Consider the following 26,204-nt stretch of genomic DNA (forward strand, 5'->3'; position numbering starts at 1 on the left):
AGCCGATGCGTTTGCTTGATCTTCTCTGTAGGCCAAGTCTCTGACGTATGGCATATCTTTGAGTTGGTGAGTGATGTGTGAGTGATGATCCTGTCCCGTCTACACAGATGTCAGAGAGAAAGAGGAGAAAACTCTTGAGTAGACAGCTAGAGTGGCATATAGAGTGAATGGATGAGTAGCAAGGTAAATTGAGAGAGAGAGAGAGAGAGAACATGCTGTAGTGCACTACCTCAGCCCTTCAGTTTGCTGCATGATCTCACTCTGAGAGGTGGGGCATCCTGGCATCCACCTCTCTGACTGACACACATAAAAGGCACAGACACTGACTGCCAATCAGTGTTGTTGTGTCTAGATACAGAGGAACAGCTGATTCTTGCAGTCGTGCAGCTGCTGCTCCTACTACCCTGTCCTCGGGTGAAGAGCGAAAGACAGGAACAAAACGAGGAACAAGAAAACAAGCAGAACGAAGCACAGACATGCCGCAAAACGTGTTGCTGGAAGGGCCTGCCCCGTGGGGATTTCGACTGTGTGGTGGCAAAGATTTCAACCAACCTCTAATCATCACCAGGGTGAGTGATAATAAGCAGGCATTTTGCTACTGTACAATCTGGGCTTCATCACACACTCCAGCAGGGGTCGAGAGGCTTACAGAGATAGGAATGCCTTAGATGTGCTGGCCAGGAGAGGCACAGGCAGGAGAAACGTGTGGGTAGAACTGCAAAACAATACATCTTTTCTCTTTACGTCAACTGAGGAGTGTGAAGCCAAAGGGCTGGAATACATATGGAGTACGTAGATCTGAACCACATGAAGCGTGAGTGTATATATGTTCAACATGATAATACACACCATCGTTGTTTTACGAATCAAATGAATTTGCAATCTTAAACTCACAAAGTCTTTGCCAAAAAAAAAAAAAGAGGATCGAGTCATGTCTGTAGCATCGCAGTATTTCACATAAGGGGAGTGATGAAATGCAATATGGTGGTATAAGAAAATATAAAATAGTTACACAACATAAAGATAATGCCATAAAGTATGTGCAGTTTTGGATTCTATTGAAATCTACCATGTGAAAATCGACTTTCATCAGCCAAATAATTTAATATATGGACAGCTCTTCGAACAAAGAAAGCTATAAGCCTAAGTTATAACTTTTTATATGATTTTAACCCCTCTATAGTTTACATATGCTACAGGATAAATCGTTTTTGGGTTTCTTTTTTAGATTTCAGATGATGAATCAGTCACTGATTGCTCCACTTTTTTATGAATATCAGCTTGTCTGGCTGGTTTTCATAACATTCATTACCCTGGAAATGCATGGATTGTCTACCCTCATGGTACTGCTAAATATAGGGAAGGATTATGCTATCACTAAACCAGACTAATGCTCTCTCGCTCTCTCTCTCTCTCGCTCTCTCACTCGCCTTGTGAGGACCTTCCACTGACCCCATTATTACCGTAGCTACTTAATTAATTATTAACGTGCCTACACCGAAACCTCACCTGGCCGATTAGGTTTTTTTTTTTTTTTCTCTCAACAACATCCACAAGGTCAAAACTGTCAGATATTCTTGTCATATCCTTGTAGACATATTTGGTCCTCACCACGATATACAAGGTAAAATCATGCCCCCTCCCCAAGTTCCCTACCCAACACCCACTCACCACCCACCCACACACACACACACACATGTCCACAATTTGACTCCAGAGGGCTTCTCCACACCTGTTGCTCAGTGATTTGCGGGTCCCTCAATCCCACAGCTCCTTAGTCATCTGCTGAAGTTGGAACGTTATGAACAGTGGAAGGTTAACTATGTGGTAGTAGATATAGTTTCTCTGGGTGGGGAAAAGAAAAAAAAATACCCCACAATCTTCATCCTGCTTGTTCAATTGAATAATTTCGAGTTATTCCTGAGTAGCTGCTTGATGCTCTGAATCTCTATAACTGACCGTAAAAATCCTTCTACTGTGTATTTTTTTTTCTTGACAGCAATTGACAGGCAGTTGCTGTTATTCAATCTAACATGAAAAGATGTTACAGTCACCTTGTCTCGTTTTAAGCTGAATCATTCTCACTTTTATTGTGACACGAAATTGGGCAATGTTGCTACGGGGGATCGATACTGACATTATCTTTCTGCAGTAAGTGATAAAATGTGCACGCAGTTCCTTCCACTGCTATGTAACTTTGATGGACTGTTTTACTAAGTGGAAGGTAATAAACAGCAAAACAATATTTTTTAATCTTTTTTTTTCCCTTTAAACTGGCTTTCCATCACAGCCCTGCTCATACTGGCCAGGGGTTACTTGATTACGGGGTATCCCTATTTTATTAGCATCCCTGTACTGCTCCCTTATTCAATAATCAGACAGGTGCTAACTTACCATAACAAATGATGAAATTCTGTATAGATTTGGCAACACGTTTTATGATTGTTTGAGGAGGTGTAAGCCTGCGTTCAGGATAATAAAGCTTTATGCTTGAAAATAGCTGCAGTTGAGACATAACTCAGACTCATTCTGTGAAAACTCATCTCGGGTGACAGCTGGTGATTTTGTACCTCCTACACAATGCATTCATTCATAAGCTTTGATAGACTTAGTGTATGATATCTGACTGTATAATGAATAGTATAATGACAAGTGACTGAGGCAAGCAAGAGACCTGGTTTTCATTCATTCGCTTTGTCCAAGTTCAGTTGAGTTCCACCGCACTTGAATTATGGCTAGGGAATACTAATTATAGGTCTGTGATTAAATCATAAATTATAAGCAATGAACAGTGGTCCAGTTGTGAAATTTCATATAAATTGTATATAATGAAAAACAAACAACCTTAAATTACATCAGAATGGTTGAAATGTATCTAATTTAGAGAAAATCAGCAGATAACCGTAAGGTTCTATTTTTTCTGTAAGGTCTGTTTTTCTGTCTGTGTTTGGTTGGCCAGATGCTTTCAGCAGACAGATTTAGTGACGTCATTCTCTCAGTCTAAAGCTTTTTCTTCTACAATTTACTTAGTCAAGTAGAAGATCAGATTCTAAGTAAACAGTATTTAGAAGGATTATGATATGAGTGAGTTGTGAGAACTGTAAGCCTTAACATAAGACTTAACTGTAAGACTTAACATAATCCTAGATATAACACTATAGTACAAATGAAAGGCTAATTTACACAGTTGTGGTGCTTCTTTCCACAAAATGCACCCAAAAAAATGGATACGAGTGGGTTTTTTTGTTTTGTTTTGTTTTTTTAACCTCGATGCCTGTGCGATGACATCATGGCAACCTTCAGCTGTGAGTAGGCTGCTATGTTTCTGCTGGTTTCTTCCAATATCGACCTACATAAATGAAATAAATTGTAAGGAAAGAATGACAACCATGAACCCATAACAAAATCCTTTTCCTTTTTTCCCCTTGTTGTAATATCGCACAATGACATGATTTGTTCAAACATGCCCTTATCAAAAAGAAGTATACTTCAAATTCATTTTTATTAAGTACTGTATACTTAAGTAAAGTTAAAGTATATTTCCTTAAGTATACTTTTGTGTACCAAGTATACTGATATCCATGTACTTACAGTAGACTTGTAAGTAAACTAATCTAATACTTCTTGGGACTAAATTGGCCCACTTTTAGTTTATAAAAAGTATACTTTAAGTCTAAGAGAAGTAACCTCTGAGTATACAACTAGTATTTTTTTATTTTGTACTGCAAGTAAGACCACAAGTAAACTTATATACTAATAGTTTATGAGTTCTATACTTGTAATCCACTCTTTAGTTTACAAAAGCATACTTCATAGTATACAGGAGATATACCATGAGTTTGTTTTATACTCCTATTCCACTTTTTAGTTTACTAAAGTATACTTTGCAATATACTGGAAATATACTTTTGGTTTACTTGTTTTATACTCCTATTCCACTTTTCAGTTTACTAAAGTATACTTTGTAGTATACTGGAAATGTACTACGAGTTCACTTGTTTTATACTTGTAGTCAACTTTTTAGTTTACTAAAGCATACTTTGTAGTATACTGGGAATATACTATTGGTTTACTTGTTTTATACTTCTAATCCACTTTTTAGTTTACTAAGGTATACTTTGTATTATACTGGAAATATACTATTGGTTTACTTGTTACACACTTCTAGTCCACTTTTTAGTTTACTAAAGTATACTTTATATTAGAAATATACTATTAGTTACTGGTTATATACTGTACATCTAGTCCACTTTTTAGTTTTGAAGTATACTGCAATTACCCTTCTAGGTATACTCTTAGTTTTCTAGCCCTAACCCTTACCTCATGCACACTACCAGTAGACATCTTTTGTGTTTTGTACCTTAAGTTACAATGAAGTTATAAAGGTAAGAATTCACAAAATAACAACAGATACTCAGGATTAAGAACATATTCATGTTCTTTAAAAATCAAATTTTAAAGCAACATTGTATTAAATGCCAAAGTATAAAAACATGGCAATGACAACTGAAATTGACATCCAAGCTTGACACAACTACAGGGCAAGTACACTTAAACATAAGGCACAGATATTTTAAGACTCTATTACACTTTTGTTAAGTATATCTTGATCAAAAGTTTAAGTATAAGCTTAATATACTTAGACTTTTCTATATACTTTTCAGTAAAAGGCAAGTATACTTAAGTATAACTTTATTAAGTATAATCTCTGCTAAGTAAATAAAAAGTAAACTGAATACATACTCTCTCTTATTTTTAGTTTAAAATAAGTATACTGGAAGCACACTTGAATAAACTTCTTTTTTGCCCTGGACCTTTGTTCTATTTCCCTCACCTTGAAGTCTGAATTTTGAACACAGGCAACAGTTGTTCTCTCCAACCAAAATGGGCTCATGTGCTTTTCGATGATATTTACAGTTCAGCCTTACTAACAGCTGCTCTGCATCCTCATTTCCATCGAAGAAATCCATGTTGGTCATTTGTTCGAGTGGTATCATGGGACCAATCTGATTTTCTTTGTTTGTTCAAAAGTGCTGTTGGTATACAATTCTACAGCAATTATCTGCCATTTTGGCTATAGCACGATAGTACCAGGTGTTTGCAAGAAAGCAGAGTGTGTAGCAGTACAGCATTCGGACTGCATCCTACCTCCAATACAACAAAGGCTTTGCTTATCACAGCCTGCCTCATCAAAACCTCTGGTCTGGTGAGCAGATGATGGTCATGTGATGATGATGATAGATGGGCGATACTATAACAATGTTGTCAGTGAACATGTTAAATACACAAGCATGTGTATCGCCCTATTGTACTCAATGCTATCTTCAGCTAATAAATCAGGAGGTCAAAATACGCTTAAGACATTAACACCAACGACGGGAAACTAAACCCTGTCGTCTTTAGTAGTTGCCATGATTTAAATCCCTCTTGGGAGAGGCACAGAGCTGAAAAAAAAAATGATGGAGTAGGATCTTATCAGTCCAGATTAGTCACAGCCTCAGGTAGAAGACCAACACATCAGGCAAATGAGATAAATGTCTGCAGGGTGAGAAAAATACCTGAGAAATGAGCTGGTCAGGGAAAAGAAGAGTGAAGGATGAGACAAGTAAGGACTGATGTCAGGATCCAGTAATGAAGCAGAGACAGATCTACTGGAGGGCAGTGAATGCCACAGGGGTTAGATCAGTGAGCCACCAATGGGCCGAGCTTTAGCCCCTCAGCGGGTGATACTACACTTCAATTGACACATGCACTTCACTATTTATAGACGACTTTCTGTCTGGACGAGGCAAGTAATAACTTTAAAGTATCATTCTATTTATGAGTTGCTTCATAGAAACACAGTATAATTATGGCTTTTCCCAATATTTTATGCCCTGTATGATCATTGTGCAACTTTACAACCCCACTAAACACTGATTTTAGGTGACTCCTGGCAGTAAGGCCTCGCTGGTTAACCTGTGCCCAGGAGATGTCATCCTAGCTATTGACGGAGTCCCAGCAGAAGGGATGACTCACACTGATGCCCAGAACAAGATAAAAGAATCTACTAATCAGCTGTGCCTCAAAATAGAGAGGTGAGGATGATGAAGGCATGACATCATTAAAGACTTAAGGTTGTTTTTGAAGATGCCATTATCACTTCGATTCAGAGCTAAACGACAGGTTTGTGTCGGGTTACACTTTGTATCTTTCCTGTCATTATGCCACATCTGTTTTATTGCATCATGTACTAAAAGGTAAGAAAAGATGATGATGGCTGATGGTCCAGCCAGGGCTTGTTAGATATAATAAAGGCCTTGTTGAGGTTTTGATGTTTACTGATACGAGTTATCAGAGGTAGACAAAGTACCCAACTTAAGTCAAAGTACAGATCCCACTGGTCAAATGTTACTCCGATACAAGTGAAAGTTGTCCAGTCTAATTTTTACTTAAGTTAAAGTACTTGCTTTTAAAAATACTTAAGTATTAAAAGTACATTTTCTGTCAACGCATCGTTGTATTATTGCCACAACGCTTACAAAACCTAATGCTGTTACCAAAGACAGAAATGCGAATTCAGAAAATGAACGCATGCTGTGCCATCATGGTGGTTTAATGTTAAGCTAGTTAGTCAGTGAAGCTCCACCTGACATGCTAGCAAACTCTTTTCAAACTCAAAATCATATTGCGTAGCTAACGCTACTAGAAAAGAAAGATTTCTACATTCTGTTTCTCTGGCAAGATTATGCTAAAACATGTTTCTTAAAGGACTTCAGATAAGTTAACGTTATTCATGTTAGCATAACTCCGTTTGTACATGCTAACTAACAGTGTCCAAGTTAACTAGCTATGTGTAAACGTTAGCCGTGGACAACTCGGCGGGCAAATCCATATAAAGTTATTTGACTAACCAGACTGCATAACTATTGCAACATTATCGCTAGCTCTAAAAGCACAGGCGATTTCATTGCAAGCTTTCTCTTGGAATAAAATGTTTACATACTTCAATGTACTTCTGCAGGTTGGACGGTGAGTTTTTGTAGGCCGTGATGTGGTTCGTTTTCGGCAAACAAAGTACAACCCCGATTCCAAAAAAGTTGGGACAAAGTACAAATTGTAAATAAAAACGGAATGCAATAATTTACAAATCTCAAAAACTGATATTGTATTCACAATAGAACATAGACAACATATCAAATGTCGAAAGTGAGACATTTTGAAATTTCATGCCAAATATTGGCTCATTTGAAATTTCATGACAGCAACACATCTCAAAAAAGTTGGGACAGGGGCAATAAGAGGCTGGAAAAGTTAAAGGCACAAAAAAGGAACAGCTGGAGGACCAAATTGCGACTCATTAGGTCAATTGGCAATAGGTCATTAACATGACTGGGTATAAAAAGAGCATCTTGGAGTGGCAGCGGCTCTCAGAAGTAAAGATGGGAAGAGGATCACCAATCCCCCTAATTCTGCGCCGACAAATAGTGGAGCAATATCAGAAAGGAGTTCGACAGTGTAAAATTGCAAAGAGTTTGAACATATCATCATCTACAGTGCATAATATCATCAAAAGATTCAGAGAATCTGGAAGAATCTCTGTGCGTAAGGGTCAAGGCCGGAAAACCATACTGGGTGCCCGTGATCTTCGGGCCCTTAGACGGCACTGCATCACATACAGGCATGCTTCTGTATTGGAAATCACAAAATGGGCTCAGGAATATTTCCAGAGAACATTATCTGTGAACACAATTCACCGTGCCATCCGCCGTTGCCAGCTAAAACTCTATAGTTCAAAGAAGAAGCCGTATCTAAACATGATCCAGAAGTGCAGACGTCTTCTCTGGGCCAAGGCTCATTTAAAATGGACCGTGGCAAAGTGGAAAACTGTTCTGTGGTCAGACGAATCAAAATTTGAAGTTCTTTATGGAAATCAGGGACGCCGTGTCATTCGGACTAAAGAGGAGAAGGACAACCCAAGTTGTTATCAGCGCTCAGTTCAGAAGCCTGCATCTCTGATGGTATGGGGTTGCATTAGTGCGTGTGGCATGGGCAGCTTACACATCTGGAAAGACACCATCAATGCTGAAAGGTATATCCAGGTTCTAGAGCAACATATGCTCCCATCCAGACGACGTGTCTTTCAGGGAAGACCTTGCATTTTCCAACATGACAATGCCAAACCACATACTGCATCAATTACAGCATCATGGCTGTGTAGAAGAAGGGTCCGGGTACTGAACTGGCCAGCCTGCAGTCCAGATCTTTCACCCATAGAAAACATAAAACGGAAGATACGACAAAAAAGACCGAAGACAGTTGAGCAACTAGAATCCTACATTAGACAAGAATGGGTTAACATTCCTATCCCTAAACTTGAGCAACTTGTCTCCTCAGTCCCCAGACGTTTACAGACTGTTGTAAAGAGAAAAGGGGATGTCTCACAGTGGTAAACATGGCCTTGTCCAAACTTTTTTGAGATGTGTTGTTGTCATGAAATTTAAAAATCACCTAATTTTTCTCTTTAAATGATACAGTTTCTCAGTTTAAACATTTGATATGTCATCTATGTTCTATTCTGAATAAAATATGGAATTTTGAAACTTCCACATCATTGCATTCCGTTTTTATTTACAATTTGTACTTTGTCCCAACTTTTTTGGAATCGGGGTTGTAAACATTTGAAACAAAATGAATCTTTAGTCCTTTCAGAAAACTGAAACATGGGTTCTAGGTATGGCCATGGGTATGTGTATTCCCCAGAAGAACCGCCTCCTTCCATTCGGCCATCAACTGATCGTGTTAAATAATACTGCTGAGAAATCACTGAACTTGTTTTTATCCAGTCTATGGACGTGATGTGACCCTAGTGATTACTGACAGGCTGTCTCAGTGTAACCTGCAAAAAAAACAATCACGTTTTAGAAAAGAAAAGAAAAAAAAAACATCCACTTTCAAAGTTGCTTCATAGTAACGATTAACGAGGACCTTGATAGAAATGTAGTGGAGTGAAAAGTATGATATTTGTCTTTCAAATGTAGTGAAGTTAAAGTCATAAATTGCTAAAAAAAAAAATAATAATCAAGTAAAGTACAGATACTCAAGAAGTAACGTACTCAAGTAAATGTCCTTCGTTACTATCCACTTCTGCAAGTTATAACCTGGATGCTATTAAACTCCTTCCGTAACCTCTTCCAAATTGATCATATTGTTTCATGTGGCACATTTTTTTAATCAGACTGTGTGTCTTGCAGGCCGGAAACCAAACTCTGGTCACCACAAGTCATAGAGGAGGGCAAAGCACACCCATTCAAAGTCAACCTGGAAGCAGAGCAACAAGTAAGAAAGCAGCAAAGAGCCGCATGTGCAACCATGCTGTTCTGCTTTCATATAAAGTAACAGAGGCTTCTCTGTGTATTTTTTCTGGAATGCTTAAGTGCATGAGAAATATGAAAGAGATTAACTGCCATCGCTGTGCTTTATTTGATGGAAGGGAGGACTCGTTGATTTACAAGCAGTGTAGTCTTACTCTTGGCTAACAGGACCCACAATAAAATCTTAACTGCCTTGATATTTCCTTCAATCATGGCTAACAATCAGCTTCGAGGCAGATCCAGGCTTGTATTGTGCACGCATGCTTTTTCAATCAATTTCTTTTCATAACCACTAATTTTCTATCATTTCCACACTTTTATCGCCTCGAAGCAAATTCTGACTCTGACCAACTTTTATATCTTTTTGTCATTTCCCCTTTGATTTATATGGAAATTGTTTCATTACTAAATCATAGATTAGGTCATTAGCAACTAGTGACAAAAACGAGACTTCTAAAAGTGAACAGTTTGTCTTTTGGGCTGTCAAAGCTGCACCAGTAAGAAAGCCCACCTCAGACTAATGGACTCCAGACATGGCCCATTGTGTGTTCTTAGCAGCATATAAAACATTCATGGACCATACAAATAACATTTAGAATTTCAGTCTAGTTTATAGTTATGGCTAATTTAATGTTAGCGATTGCGATTATGGGGGAAAAGAAACTACACCCTCTTTCAGTTCTATGTTTTTATTTCCCAGGGCTTAAATAATGATTGTATGGTCCTCACCAACTTCTATAAACAAAGACTTTTTTTTTGGCCAAACACGGTGCTGTACATGATGACTAAACACCTCTATCTTGGTCTCATCAGACCGAAGGATATTGTTCCAGAACTTCTGTGGTTGGTTCAGATGCAATTTTGCAAATCTAAATCATGCCTTCATATTATTCTTGGAAAGAATAGGGTTTTTTTTCCTCTCTCGTCACTGTTCCATGAAAAACATAGCTGTTAGGTCTTTTTATGACTGTGCTATCATGAAAATCAGCATTGAATGTGCTTGCAGGGGCCTGTAGGTCACATATTATAGCTCTTGATTTTTCTTTACAGTGCTGTGATAAAGTATTTGAGCCATTCAGACGTGGACTTACTTGTGTGCTTCGGATCAGTGTCCTGCTGCATAACCCAGCTGCGCTTGAGCTTGAGGTCATGAACTGATGGGCAGACATTCTCCTTCAGGATTTTCTGGTAGACAGCAGAATTCATGGTTCCATCAATTATAGCAAGTCATCCAGGTCCTGAAGCAGAAAAACAGCCCCAGACCGTCACACTTCCACCACCGTGTTTGACTTGGTATGATGCTCTTATTTTGGAATGCTGTGTTAGCCTTACGCCAGATGTACCAGGCCCCATGTCTTCCAAAAAGTTCTATTTTTGACTCATCAGTCCACCGGCCGCTCCTGGGAAGGCTCACCGCAGTTCCAAGGCTTTTTTCCATTTGTAGATAACGGCTCTCAGTGTGGTTCACTGGAGTCCTAGAGCCTTGACAATAGCCTTGTAACCCTTTCCAGACTGATAGATTTCAATTATTTTGTTGCGCATCTGTTTTTGTAATTCTTTACTTCGCGGCATCTTTTTAAGATCTACAGTATTAGCTGACTTGACATTACCAGCCTGGTTCTATTTATGTGATATTTAGATTGAACAGGTCTGGCACTAATCATGACTGGGTGTGGCTAGTGAAATTGAACCCAATTATCAATTAAATTTGGTTAATTGGTTGAGGGGATAATTAGTTTTTCACATAGGGCCAGGTAGGGTTGGGTAACTTTTCCATCAATAAATGAACTCATCATTTGAAAACTGCATTTTTTTTTTGTTTACCTGGGCTATCTTTGTCTAATATTAAAATTAGTTTGATGACATGAAATATTTTAATATATAACAAACCAGGAAGGAGCAAATACTTTTTCACAGAACTGTATATCTTTGAATATTAAACAGTCTGACCTTGGGCTAAATTTGGTGGGAGCACCCACTCCTTGGAAAATTGACAACTGTCTTGAAGGCTTTCCATTTGGAAACAATCCTTCTTACTATAGAATGGTGAATTTCAAATTGTTTGGAGATGGCCTTATAACCCTCTTCAGATTGATGAGCAGCAACAATTGCTTCTATGAGGTCATGGCTGCTGATGTTCTTTCTTCTTGGCATGATGTACACACACAAACACACCTGCTCCAGAACACCGAAGTGCCAAAAGTTCGGCTTTTATAGATGTAGTCATACTTCTTGATGATTCTTATGCATTTCAATAAGAATAGTTGACTGCTAATTGTTGAAGTAGGAAGGGTGTACTTATTTTTCCCACCTGGTTACTGAATGTCTTGCTTGAATATGGCTGGGACTGGCTGCAGCTTCCCCCACGACTCTGACAGATAAGCGGTATAGATAATGGATGGATAGTTTCTGAATGTGGGTTTACTTTTTGGGAGAAAATGACGACATTTTGAAATCGATTGTGGTTTTTGTCACCTGAGGTTATTTGTTTGTTTATAGAAGTTGTTGAGGACCACACTATTATTTAAACCCCGATAAATAAAAACAGGAGGGTGTTCTTTTTCCCCATAACTGTATTTATTGCTGCTATAAGACTGTTCACTAATACTGATGTACAGTGGTGCTTGAAAGTTTGTGAACCCTTTAGAATTTTCTATATTTCTGATTAGCAGTTAATTTGAAGGTGAAATTAGAGTCAGGTGTTTTCAATCAATGGGATGACAATCAGGTGTGAGTGGGCACCCTGTTTTATTTAAAGAACAGGGATCTATCAAAGTCTGATCTTCACAACACGTTTGTGGAAGTGTATCATGGCACGAACAAAGGAGGTTTCTGAGGAGCTCAGGAAAGGCGTTGTTGATGCTCATCAGGCTGGAAAAGGTTACAAAACCATCTCTAAAGAGTTTGGACTCCACCAATCCACAGTCAGACAGATTGTGTACAAATGGAGGAAATTCAAAACCATTGTTACCCTCCCCAGGAGTGGTCGACCAACAAAGATCACTCCAAGAGCAAGGCGAGTAGTAGTTAGCGAGGTCACAAAGGACTCCAGGGTAACTTCTAAGCAACTGAAGGCCTCTGTCACATTGGCTAATGTTAATGTTCATGAGTCCACCATCAGGAGAACACTGAACAACAATGGTGTGCATGGCAGGGTTGGAAGGAGAAAACCACTGCTCTCCAAAAAGAACATTGCTGCTCATCTGCAGTTTGCTAAAGATCACGTGGACAAGCCAGAAGGCTATTGGAAAAATGTTTTGTGGACAGATGAGACCAAAATAGAACTTTTTGGTTTAAATGAGAAGTGTTATGTTTGGAGAAAGGAAAACACTGCATTCCAGCATAAGAACCTTATCTCATTTGTGAAACATGGTGGTGGTAGTATCATGGTTTGGGCCTGTTTTGCTGCATCTGGGCCAGGACGGGCTTGCCATCATTGATGGAATAATGAATTCTGAATTATACCAGCAAATTCTAAAGGAAAATGTCAGGACATCTGTCCATGAACTGAATCTCAAGAGAAGGTGGGTCATGCAGCAAGACAACGACCCTAAGCACACAAGTCGCTCTACCAAAGAATGGTTAAAGAAGAATAAAGTTAATGTTTTGGAATGGCCAAGTCAAAGTCCTCACCTTAATCCAATCAAAATGTTGTGGAAGGACCTGAAGCGAGCAGTGCATGTGAGGAAACCCACCAGCATCCCAGAGTTGAAGCTGTTCTGTACGGAGGAACGGGCTAAAATTCCTCCAAGCCGGTGTGCAGGACTGATCAACAGTTACCAGAAACGTTTAGTTGCAGTTATTGCTGCACAAGGGGGTCACACCAGATACTGAAAGCAAAGTACTTTTTTTTAACGTATATATCTTTATTGGGTTGCCAATATACAATCCATGTTCAATCAGAAAGGATACATTTCACCCATTTTTCCCCCTTTTAGAACACCAACAACCCCCTCCCCCTACCTAGAGAGTCACATTTACATAACTTAATCAAATAATAATGAGTAATAATGCTGATAAGCAAACACAACTCTCTCCCCACCCAAAAAAAAAACAGGAGGGGTGAACAGTAGCTAAACCAACCAAAAACAAAATAAAAAGGGACATTTAGAGGAGTCCAAAATGCTTGGAAGAAAAAAAAAACCAATTAGTTAACTAAAACAACATGTATATGCTATGCCTGGAGCTCGACCACCATTACATCGAATCAAAGACAATCACTGGCTTCTTTCAGAATCCTGACAGGATATATACATATATATGCATATGCACACACACACACCATCTTAATTAGCACCATCCATCATAATCATTAATCATCTAAAGAGGGAGTGGAATCGATTAAGGAAAGAATGGGATTCCAAGTTTTATAAAATTTGTCGGAGCACCCCCTAATACTGTACTTGATTTTTTCTAAGTATAGGAATGACATTAGGTCCTTTAGCCAAGAGTTAGGGGAGGAAGGATTCTTATCCTTCCAATGAAGTAAAATACGTCTGCGGGCTACCAAAGATGCGAAAGCGATAGAATTGTTTTCCCTGTTGGTGAAGTGTGTGAAATCTTCAGGCACACCAAAGATGGAGGTTAAAGGGCTCGAAAGCACCAGTTTGTTTAGAGCTTTTGAAAAAGTATTGTAAAAAGAGGACCAAAATGAGCTCAATCTTGGACAGGAAAAAAACGTGTGTGTATGCCTGAAAGCAAAGCCACTCACAGATATGTAATATTGGATCATTTTCCTCAATAAATAAATGACCAGGTATAATATTTTTGTCTCATTTGTTTAACTGGGTTCTCTTTATCTACTTTTAGGCCTTGTGTGAAAATCTGATGATGTTTTAGGTCATATTTATGCAGAAATATAGAACATTCTAAAGGGTTCACAAACTTTCAAGCACCACTGAAGTCTGTTATAAGCTTTGCAAATGTTTCCACTCATCAGAGAGAAATTAGATGAACTAGTTGACAGGTAATAATAATAATAATAATAATAATCTAACCTTAACTAACAATGTTATAATTTTATTTGACTGAATTTTGCAATGTTTTCACTAAAATGAATAAATATAACTAAATATGATTTATTCTGACTGAAACTAAATAAAAACAAAACATAGCATTCGCAAGGATTCAGTGATTGCGTATACATCATTTCTATGACCGAAGTGGTGGATGGATTAAGAGCGACATAAAGAGAATAAGAGGTAGGATAGCACAGTGGGTAGCATAGCCACCTTATCCCATAGCTCCAGTGTCTAACACGCCAGTAGGTGAACTGGTTATGCGTGAGGGCCCGTTTACACGAGGACGCTGTCGGGTAAAAAGACTAAATATTTTATCGGAAGTGCCTTTCGTCTACACGGGGACGGCGTTTCCGAGGCTGAAAAACGGAAAAAATTGAAAACGCCTTCTAGAGTGGATAAGTTAAAAACAGCCCCCGTTGCATATCCGTCTAAACTACCCAATACACGAAACTCTGCTCGGATCTGCTCACGTCGGGTACGCGTTTACGTCATACATGTCATATACTGTACATGCCAGCCCGGGAAGTAAGAAAGTAAGTAAAAAAGTAAGAGCATGTCTGATTACATCGATCCAACGGACCTTCAAGCTGCTCTGGCAGCTTTAATAAACGTCCAGGAGTCCTTCAAACATCTATACCGAATCTGCACATATACCGTTAATGAACAGAGGCGGGTATAGCATGCTCTTACTTTTTTACTTACTTTCTTACTTACCATAGGCAGAGTAGTCAAAGTTTTCGCGGCGCAGATGTGCAGATCAGACAAGACGGAAGACGTTGCGCATGCATGCAGACATAGCGGAGGTCTTTCACAGCACCACCTAGCCGCCTGGCATGCACATCTAATTGAATTCCACACATTTATGCGTCACCGTATAGACGCAGATTTCCTCCTTGAAAACGGTCATGTAGACGCGGAAAAAAGTGAGAACGAAAACAGACTTTTGCGTTTTTGTTTCAGACCGTCCCCGTGTAAAGTGGGCCTGAGAATGAGCGTGTGAAAGTGTGACCTGGGATTGGCCCATTGGCTTTGGATCCACCAGGACTCTGATCAGATCAGGATAAAACAATTACTGAAAATAAATAAAGGCATACGTGAACGAATGAATGAATGAATGAGAGGTGTGTGAGCAGAACGAATGACTTACGATGGGAGAAATATCTGATCTGAAGTAGCTGATATTCTATAAGTAGCTTAAAATGCAAAACATGATCATGAATAACAGCATAAATTAAAGCTGATCAAAGGAAACTGTGCACTGTGTTGTGATTTTGCCTCAAGAATGTATGGTCCGTGTTATGCTTCAGCATGCAGTGTGTGTATGTGTCCAAACATACAGGAGTTTAAGCCAATAGGCACAGGCCATAACAGAAGAGCACAGCCATTTGTGGCTGCTGCCAACCTGGATGACAAAAGGCAGGTGGTGAGCTCTTCTTACAACAGTCCCATAGGCCTCTACTCTGAGGGCAACATCCAGGATGCTCTGCATGGACAAATCCGTGGCCTGGTGCATGACAGGCCCAATGGGTGAGTGACAGTCTGAATAGCAGCTTTGAAAGCGCCTCACTAGTTTCTTTTCATCCTGGAGTGAACCTGCTTGAACGCTAACACATGTCTATGTTATAACACATCTTCTGTTGGGCCAGAAGTTCTCATAGGTCCTGCAAGACCGCCGAGATCCTTCCAATCCAGGTTGATGACAAATAAGCAATGCAGGGTGCATCAAATTTATGCCGTTTGGATTGGAGAGAGGAAAATGAAACTAGAAAAAGGAATTAAATTATTCTTTTTCACACCAAAGGTACCGTTTCTGTTTACCTCGGTAGGTTCAACTGAGTTTGCTTAGTCCATCAATAGACCAGATGTCTTTTGGTAAGACCTAGGAGGACTTCTGCTCTCTTACTTTCAACCTCTAACTGGCTCTCTAAACTCTCCTTCCTCCCTTCTTATGTGTTACAGGACCTTGGCTATTTCGAACACCAGTTTAATGTCAGGCCAAAGCCCTTCACACCTGGGGGTCAAAGCAGGTTATTAGAATATTACTAGATTACATCATTCTCCTCTTTGGGTAATAAGAAACAGCATAAAATTCAAACCTTGGCTTCAGCTGTAATCCAGTGCAAGCTGTCAAATACAGACATTGTATGATGTTGAGCAGCACATTTTCGTGTAGAAGTTAACGTCTTCGTTTGGACTTTTCTAACGTTCTTTCTTTCATTATCTCCTGTCCTTTTGGCTCTTCTCCTTCCTGTGCTCCTTGCTGTCCCTTTGACCAACATTATTTCCACCATGGCTTTCTATAACCCCGACTGTTCAACGTCAGAGATAACACATCTCAGAGGGTGATGCCGAATGTAGTTCAGGGGACTGCACCAGTTACTAATCGCGGTCAGATTGAAGCCCTGGCTCGTTCCACTCAGTATAATTCCCCCATTAACATGTACTCAGATGCCAGTCTATCAGAAGCTCTACAGCACACTCAGTTATCTGCTGTAGCTGATAAACCAGCAACAAGGTAACTCATGCTTGTTTAAACTTCCCATTACCTCAAATTAACCAACTCATACATTTACAATAAACACCATATTGATAAATATGACATGATATGCCTTTTTTGTACTATAATGATGTGTTTTAGGACACAAACATGTCTGTAGTTAGTACTGTTTAGGACACGTTTTTTTTTTTTTTTTATGTAGCTTGTACTGCAGATATCGACTCTATATGGAACATTAGTGTGCTTTTGTCCTGTTTTTGTTCTCAGTGGAAAAACCCTGACATCCATTGAGGACTCGGATGTGTACCGAATGTTGCAGGAAGATCATGAAACTCCTTATCAGCCTCGCCAATCTGGCTCCTTCAAGGCCTTGCAGGAATACATAGAGAGTGACGGTCAGTTACCAGGACATGTATGAATGATACAAAATGGAGCCTCTATAGCAGGGGTGGGCAATTATTTTTCACAAGGGGCCACATGAGAAACCAAAATTATGTCAGAGGGCCACGATAAATTTAGGTTGTAATTTTATTGACCAGATGTAAGGCGCACCTTTTTAATATAGGGTGAATTCAGGTAAATTGGGCCACTTTTTTTTGCAAACTTGGAAAGACCCCCCCCTGCCTTTTAGGGGTACACCAGCCCATCCCCTTACCCCCAGGGAGGCGTTTTAGAGTACCAAATGCCATTAAAAACCTATACAAGAAATCGTTTGTTCCCAATGCAGTTAATATGATAAACAAAGTGGGAATTGTATCCAACACATAGGCGACTTTTGCAAACCAAGATGAGTCTTGTTTTATTTATTTAATCATTTATTTATTGGAGTAGTATTCCTTACTATTTTTACATTTTAAAATTTTTACACTTAATTTAATCATCTATTTATTAGAGTAGTATTCCTTACTATTTTTACATGAAATGGAGTCATATGTGTTTTTTATGTGGTGAAACTCAAGACAAGTTTCCACACTTGTGGACAATAAAGATTCATTCATTCATTCATCACAGAAATATTATGGCATCCAAATGACTTAAAGCAAATAAAGTAGTAATGTTGCAACAATTTAAATACATTTGTGGTGATTGGTCAGTAAAATTGGAAGAGATGAAAAGCTCAGTGCGTAAGTGGCCCAGTTTACCTGATGGCCCAATTTACCTGAATCCACCCTACTTAATATATATTCATGTCAATACATAATTAATATTAATATTATACTTATTCATAGGCTATGTGGAATTGTGGTGTAGGCTACATATAAAGAAGAAAACAAAACCAGTCATTGAACCAGTGCAATTTATTATTTACATTTATTTATTATATATACAATTTAGCTGACATGCCTGACTGACGACGTGCCGGCTATCCTCACTTGTTGCAGTTGACGTTCACGCACAGCTCACAGCTCGCACGTTCGAACGTAAACATGAACGTAGCGCTTTCAAAATAAAAGTCGCACCATTATATTGCACTCGGAATATGGGGGTTTCCCCATTTATTTTGTAATTTATAATTGGCCTCGCGGGCCGGACAGGGACACACAACGGGCCGGATGTGGCCCGCGGGCCATAGAATGCCCAGGTCTACTCTATAGTCTCTTGTTTTGCTGTTTCATCTCTAGCGTACACTTAACTAAATGCTACAGCATGATAACACAGTGCATAGCGTTGCTACTTCACACGTCCAGGGCTCCTGGCTCAATCCTGAGCTTGGGTTACTATCTGTGTCCGGCTTTGCACGTCTGGCCCTGTGTCCGAAATCACTCACTCGTTCCCTACTCGCTATATAGGGAATTACTATATAGTGAGCTCATTGATAAAATGAAAAAATGCTTTTGGAAACTAGTCTGTCGCACAATTAAAACGTGCCAGATCTGGTGGGTTTTCAAAATAATAAATACATATTATACCAAGCGTATTTCCCACATTAATCAATACAAAGTACTCCGTGTCTGCTGCATCTTTCAGTTCTTTTAAATCAAGGCTGAATACGTTCTTCTTTGCCGCTGCCTTTTATCAAATCAAATTTGAGGCTTTTAATTTGATTTCTTTCAGCGTGACCACAATGCATGATGGGATATATTGCTTGGTTAATGATCATCGTTGTACACTACTTTTCATGATGCACTGTGGGATACTTTGAGTGCACTATATAGGGTGTAATAATTCTCACTACACATTCGGACAGCACTACAAAATGGTGAACTCACTATATAGTCCACTATACAGTGGTGCTTGAAAGTTTGTGAACCCTTTAGAATTTTCTATATTTCTGCATAAATATGACCTAAAACATCATCAGATTTTCACACAAGTCCTAAAAGTAGATAAAGAGAACCCAGTTAAACAAATGAGACAAAAATATTATACTTGGGCACTTATTTATTGAGGAAAATGATCCAATATTACATATCTGTGAGTGGCAAAAGTATGTGAACCTCTAGGATTAGCAGTTAATCTGAAGGTGAAATTAGAGTCAGGTGTTTTGGCAAAAGTATGTGAACCTTTGCTTTCAGTATCTGGTGTGACCCCCTTGTGCAGCAATAACTGCAACTAAATGTTTCCGGTAACTGTTGATCAGTCCTGCACACCGGCTTGGAGGAATTTTAGCCCATTCCTCTGTACAGAACAGCTTCAACTCTGGGATGTTGGTGGGTTTCCTCACATGAACTGCTCGCTTCAGATCCTTCCACAACATTTCGATTGGATTAAGGTCAGGACTTTGACTTGGCCATTCCAAAACATTAACTTTATTCTTCTTTAACCATGCTTTGGTAGAACGACTTGTGTGCTTAGGGTCGTTGTCTTGCTGCATGACCCACCTTCTCTTGAGATTCAGTTCATGGACAGATGTCCTGACATTTTCCTTTAGAATTCGCTGGTATAATTCAGAATTCATTGTTCCATCGATGATGGCAAGCCGTCCTGGCCCAGATGCAGCAAAACAGGCCCAAACCATGATACTACCACCACCATGTTTCACAGATGGGATAAGGTTCTTATGCTGGAATGCAGTGTTTTCCTTTCTCTTAACATAATGCTTCTCATTTAAGCCAAAAAGTTCTATTTTGGTCTCATCCATCCACAAAACTCTTAGCCTTCTGGCTTGTCCACGTGATTTTTAGCAAACTGCAGACAAGCAGCAATGTTCTTTTTGGAGAGCAGTGGCTTTCTCCTTGCAACCCTGCCATGCACACCATTGTTGTTCAGTGTTCTCCTGATGGTGGACTCATGAACATTAACATTAGCCAATGTGAGAGAGGCCTTCAGTTGCTTAGAAGTTACCCTGGGGTCCTTTGTGACCTCGCCGACTATTACACGCCTTGCTCTTGGAGTGATCTTTGTTGGTCGACCACTCCTGGGGAGGGTAACAATGGTCTTGAATTTCCTCCATTTGTACACAATCTGTCTGACTGTGGATTGGTGGAGTCCAAACTCTTTAGAGATGGTTTTGTAACCTTTTCCAGCCTGATGAGCATCAACAACGCTTTTTCTGAGCTCCTCAGAAATCTCCTTTGTTCGTGCCATGATACACTTCCACAAACATGTGTTGTGAAGATCAGACTTTGATAGATCCCTGTTCTTTAAATAAAACAGGGTGCCCACTCACACCTGATTGTCATCCCATTGATTGAAAACACCTGACTCTAATTTCACCTTCAAATGAACTGCCAATCCTAGAGGTTCACATACTTTTGCCACTCACAGACATGTAATATTGGATCATTTTCCTCAATAAATAAATGATCAAGTATAATATTTTTTATCTCATTTGTTTAACTGGGTTCTCTTTATCTACTTTTAGGACTTGTGTGAAAATCTGATGATGTTTTTGGTCATATTTATGCAGAAATATAGAACATTATAAAGGGTTCACAAACTTTCAAGCACCACTATATAGTGAGTAGGGAGTGATTTCGAACACAAGGCACGTCTGTTTCCTCCCACTGTTCAAAAACATGCCAGTAGGTGGACTGGCTACTTGAAATTATGTGTAGATTCCTGACTCTTACCCAGTTTTCAGGATCCACCATACCGGGATAAAGTGGTTACTGAAGATGAATGAATGAACTACATGTTGAGTACAACCTGAGTGTGGCAGAGAGTTTCATATTTTAAAAGACTTATCTGAGAGCATTAATAACAACTTATGCCGGCCTTACACCAAACGACTTTTCAAGTGATTTCACTGTCGCAGACAAACGCTCAATGTTGGAATAAAATCATGAGAGTTTTGCTAGAGTCGGGTCGCGCTCCTGTCATCTTGATTGTTTGGCGTAAGGTGATCAGGATAGCTGTCTTAAGTCAGTATTTTTTTTTGTCCTGATGTTCTGATAAAATCAACCGTGTTCAATATTATCTTAAAGAAAATATCCTGCAAATAAATAAATAAGGCGGCACGGTGGTGTAGTGGGTAGCGCTGTCGCCTCACAGCAAGAAGGTCCGGGTTCGAGCCCCGTGGCCGGCGAGGGCCTTTCTGTGTGGAGTTTGCATGTTCTCCCCGTGTCCGCGTGGGTTTCCTCCGGGTGCTCCGGTTTCCCCCACAGTCCAAAGACATGCAGGTTAGGTTAACTGGTGACTCTAAATTGAGCGTAGGTGTGAATGTGAGTGTGAATGGTTGTCTGTGTCTATGTGTCAGCCCTGCGATGACCTGGCGACTTGTCCAGGGTGTACCCCGCCTTTCGCCCGTAGTCAGCTGGGATAGGCTCCAGCTTGCCTGCGACCCTGTAGAAGGATAAAGCGGCTACAGATAATGAGATGAGACGAGATAAATAAATAAATGGAGCTAAAAGTCGGCCTTTATTCTATCCTTTATAAAAAAGAGCTGCATGTTGAATTTGTTCTTAACGATATAACCACTAAAGTGATGAACATAGACGGGACTATTTTTTGTCAGGGAGGCCACCATAATGCTATTGTGCGTGACATCGTTTTCCGTGAGCACAGCAGAGGTGTACAAGTGCATGCTATACTGGACTATAGTATAAGCTTATGGTCTCGCGTGACTTCTCGGCCAATTTGTTTGCATTTCTCCACAAAAATTATCGCAATTCGATATTAGGAAAGGAATCGAAATAAAGTAGTAGCTAGTTTATTGCCTGTTTATTTAAAAATATATATATATTTACCTCCTGATCTTCCATCCGTTTGATGCTTAACACGGTATGCTGTCATGCTGCCAGTGTCAGTGTTTTGTGGTGAAACAAAGTCGGGATCGCGTCTGGCTTCAGTTGTCGTTTCTGCCTCGTGTCTCGCTTCTTCCCAGTGATTTTTTCATACAAGTCCTTCACAAAACATCCATCCATCCATTATCTGTAGCCGCTTATCCTGTTCTACAGGGTCGCAGGCAAGCTGGAGCCTATCCCAGCTGACTATGGGCGAGAGGCGGGGTATACCCTGGACAAGTCGCCGGGTCATCGCAGGGCTGACACATAGACACAAACAACCATTCACACTCACATTCACACCTACAGTCAATTTAGAGCCATAAATTAGCCTAACCTGCATGTCTTTGGGGGAAACCGGAGCACCCGGAGGAAACCCACGCAGACACGGGGAGAACATGCAAACTTCGCACAGAAAGGCCCTCTTGAACCCAGGACCTTCTTGCTGTGAGGCGACAGTGCTAACCACTACACCACCGTGCCGCCCCTTCACAAAACAATCTTCTGTAAAGTGCTCACTGCACAATTTCCTGCCTTTTAAAAAGTGTTCTCGCTTTACTTGATGAAGCCACTCAGCCAAACGTCTTGGATCCATGACGGAATGAAGAAGACGTGCGGAATCCGACATCATGCGGCACCACCCTTGTTTTTCGTCTCCTTATACATCCTGGCTAATCCAGTATGGCTGCGCCCAACAGACTGATGCTCCAACTTTAACGTGTTTTTTAAGCTCAAGTCTGCTTAAAGTGCCATTCCACCATTGGATGTATTCTTTGGCATAAAATACAATATATTTTGACAACATATATAAATGGTATCACTAGACAGAGAAATCTTTTAGCTTCAAAATGATATATCAAACATAATTTTTTGACAACGACAAGTATATTAATTTTGCGACCAAAGTCACCTACCCTTTTAATTTCCGCGCGTGATGTCATCGGCAGGTTCCCCTTCTTGTGTACCACGTGACGTGGCACATATTATCAGCAATGGCGGATAGAACGCGATAAAAATAATACCAATAAATCTAGCTAATACCAATAAATCTAGCTAACTGAAAGATTAACTCAATTTTTCGCAATTTTTTTGGCCCCCATATACGAGGAGAAATGACTCTCTCACTTTGGGGGTTTCCTGGTCTAAAAATAGACCGACACGTGGTACACAAGAAGGGGAACCTGCCGATGACATCACGTTTCACTACCGCGCGGAAATTAAAAGGGTAGGTGACTTTGGTCGCAAAATTAATATACTTGTCGTTGTCAAAAAATTATGTTTGATATATCATTTTGAAGCTAAAAGATTTCTCTGTCTAGTCATGTTGTCATAAAATATATTGTATTTTATGCCAAAGAATACATCCAATGGTGGAATGGCACTTTAATTTTTTTCGTCTCGAACATATTGTATTAAGGGCGGCACGGTGGTGTAGTGGTTAGCGCTGTCGCCTCACAGCAAGAAGGTACTGGGTTTGAGCCCCGTGGCCGGCGAGGGCCTTTCTGTGTGGAGTTTGCATGTTCTCCCTGTGTCCGCGTGGGTTTCCTCCGGGTGCTCTGGTTTCCCCCACAGTCCAAAGACATGCAGGTTAGGTTAACTGGTGACTCTAAATTGACTGTAGGTGTGAATGTGAGTGTGAATGGTTGTCTGTGTCTATGTGTCAGCCCTGTGATGACCTGGCGACTTGTCCAGGGTGTACCCCGCCTTTCGCCCGTAGTCAGCTGGGATAGGCTCCAGCTTGCCTGCGACCCTGTAGAAGGATAAAGCGGCTAGAGATAATGAGATGAGATATTGTATTAATGTATAATTCTGACATTTCATAACCCCGTAATTTCAAAATTTCCTGGTTAATCGCTTTAAGTTTCGGCTCATGCAAATAACGGCACTGCAACATTCCTCGTGCTTGCAAAATCAGAGCTGGAAAATTCAGTTGGTGTAAGGTGTCATTCATCACTTAGAGTTGTCTTTAAATGTGAAAGGGTGTCAGACTCAAGTCTTTTCAGCGTCTTTCAAAGTCTTCTAGTGTATGGTTAGCATTATTGAAATTTTTGACAGGTACAAAGCCGATGGTAACCAGAAGTGTCAAAGCTCCAGTGACGAAGCCTCAAGCAGCCGCAGCCTCCCTACAGAAACTGCCTCTGTGTGACAAATGTGGCAATGGCATTGTGTGAGTCCAGCCTCAAATATTTCAGCATGAATCCAACCTATTGCAAGAAACCACAGTGTAATACATTCAATTCCTCCACACTACAGCACCGTTTTGAGATATGGTCGTAAATTCTAAATTGAGATGTAAATTCTAATCTTAACTCATATGGCTGATTGACAGGGGTACTGTAGTCAAAGCCCGGGACAAGTTCCGCCACCCTGCGTGCTTTGTGTGCTCTGACTGTGGCATGAACCTGAAGCAGAAAGGATACTTCTTTGTGGAGGGACAGCTGTATTGTGAGACTCACGCTCGAATCCGAATGAGACCTCCAGAGGGACACGACTTGGTCACCGTGTACCCTAACGCTTAAAACGCGAAGCGTTAAGACGCTACAGCTCCAGTCTTCACTGCCTACTGATGCTGCAACCCATTGAAGCATGCAGGAATGTTTGCTGCTTGTTGAACCCTGGTCTGCTTTGTCTGCTCGAAGGGAAATATTTACATTTTGTTGCTAGATGGGTTCTCTTTAACGTATAAGAGAATGCTTGCTTGACGGTTTCAGTGCCCGAATTAAGCGCCAAATGAGAGATTGTCATTTTTGCAGTGCTGTTTTTGTTCGAATGACAAAACTGGTTCTTTCAGGTGTAACATTTTAATTATTTAAGACGTTTCTGTCATGTAATGTGAAACTAATTCAAAATGTACCGTTATTCTCAAGGTCATATTTATTTGTTCCAGATTTTTTTTTTTAAACATTGTAACTAATATTTCCTAACATTAACACATTAATTTCAAAAGCCAGAGTAAAAAGTTTAATGTGAAAATAGACTCTACAGACACTCTCTTCGTAGCCACATAATTAATCTTTTTTTATAATTAACCAAAACGGTGTTAAAGTGCTGATGACACGAACATGACTCTATGCAATTTCTTAAATAAACTATACAACATGGCAAACATGTTAGATTTCTGTTATAATTACGTGAAAAGAAGCTGTTGTTACGCAAATATCCAACTTTTAATTGCACAGCGCAAGAAAACTGGGTCCGTGGCTCGCGGCCATGTTGTGACGTCAGCAGAAGAACACGCTGCGGTTCACTGGCTGTTCTACTCTGGTTCTGCTCAATGGAAATGGCGCATGAAAACGCCGGTGAACTCTCTAGTGCTAGCTCTTCCTCTTCTGGGAGTCTAGAATTGTGTTGATCTCTTCCGAATAGAATCTATGATAGCCTACCCTCTTTTCCCTTTGCCTCTCGTTGCTAGGCGGCAGTTACATGAAAGCCGCAAGCTTTCACAAGCAAATACATGACTGATATCACGCCGACTTTATGATTACATTTATGATTATCATGTAGAATCTATAGCTCTACGTACCTTTATCTTATGTCGTTTCACAACACATGTTCTGACAGGAGGACTGTCTTTGGATCCGGCATAGCTACTAGTAGACCCCCTCCGGAATACTGGCAGTGTTGCCAGATTGGGAGGAATCCCGCCCAGTTGGGCGGTTTCAAGTGCATTTTGGTGGGTTTTGAACATATTTTGGGCTGGAAAATGTCAGCAGTATCTGTTGCCAGATACTACTGACGTTTTTCAGCCCAAAATATGTTCAAAACCCACCAAAATGCACTTGAAACCGCTCAACTGGGCGGGAAACCTCCCAATCTGGCAACACTGTGTAGGCACTGCTGATGGTAGTAACACACGTTTGTGCTGAACTGAACACCCAAGAGATTCTTTTAAGCTGGGAAGGGTGTCAAAACAATCCAAATCGAAGTGTTCAGAGCACAGGACGGATGTTGGTGAGGGCTCCCACTTGTCACGAGTGCGCCTGACTTGCTTCACCCACTTCGCATGCAGCTCGGGATCTCTGGGAAACTTGAATAAACTTACCCCATCCTTGTGGGTTTTGGAGCAAAAGCCGGCAACACAACGCGAAGGCATAATAACTAATATATATAAAATGTATAATGTATAATAATAATACTAATAATGATGAACTGAACACCTGTCGCATCA

The 26,204-nt window shown here is 40.1% G+C and overlaps 1 protein-coding gene across 4 annotated transcripts; it reads left to right on the plus strand.

The window, feature by feature from the left end:
• On the plus strand, positions 1-25,704 carry pdlim3b (PDZ and LIM domain 3b). 4 transcript variants are annotated; one of them, XR_009655232.1, is made up of 8 exons: positions 1-569; positions 5,926-6,077; positions 9,234-9,318; positions 16,334-16,401; positions 16,698-16,889; positions 17,139-17,266; positions 24,092-24,260; positions 24,366-24,446. XR_009655232.1 is itself a non-coding variant. In XM_060927871.1 (8 exons), the coding sequence occupies exons 1-8, from the start codon at positions 477-479 to the stop codon at positions 24,553-24,555; spliced, it is 1,020 nt and encodes a 339-aa protein (XP_060783854.1). In that variant the 5' UTR covers positions 5-476; the 3' UTR covers positions 24,556-25,704. The 4 variants fall into 4 exon arrangements, 3 of the variants coding, with proteins under 3 accessions (XP_060783854.1, XP_060783856.1, XP_060783855.1); XM_060927871.1 differs by having other exon boundaries at positions 5-569; positions 24,092-24,203; positions 24,366-25,704; XM_060927873.1 differs by lacking the exon at positions 16,698-16,889 and having other exon boundaries at positions 9-569; positions 24,092-24,203; positions 24,366-25,704.
• Positions 25,705-26,204: the final 500 nt, after the last annotated feature.

The sequence above is a fragment of the Neoarius graeffei genome, chromosome 8 (assembly GCF_027579695.1).
Source record: "Neoarius graeffei isolate fNeoGra1 chromosome 8, fNeoGra1.pri, whole genome shotgun sequence".
NCBI lineage: Eukaryota > Metazoa > Chordata > Actinopteri > Siluriformes > Ariidae > Neoarius > Neoarius graeffei.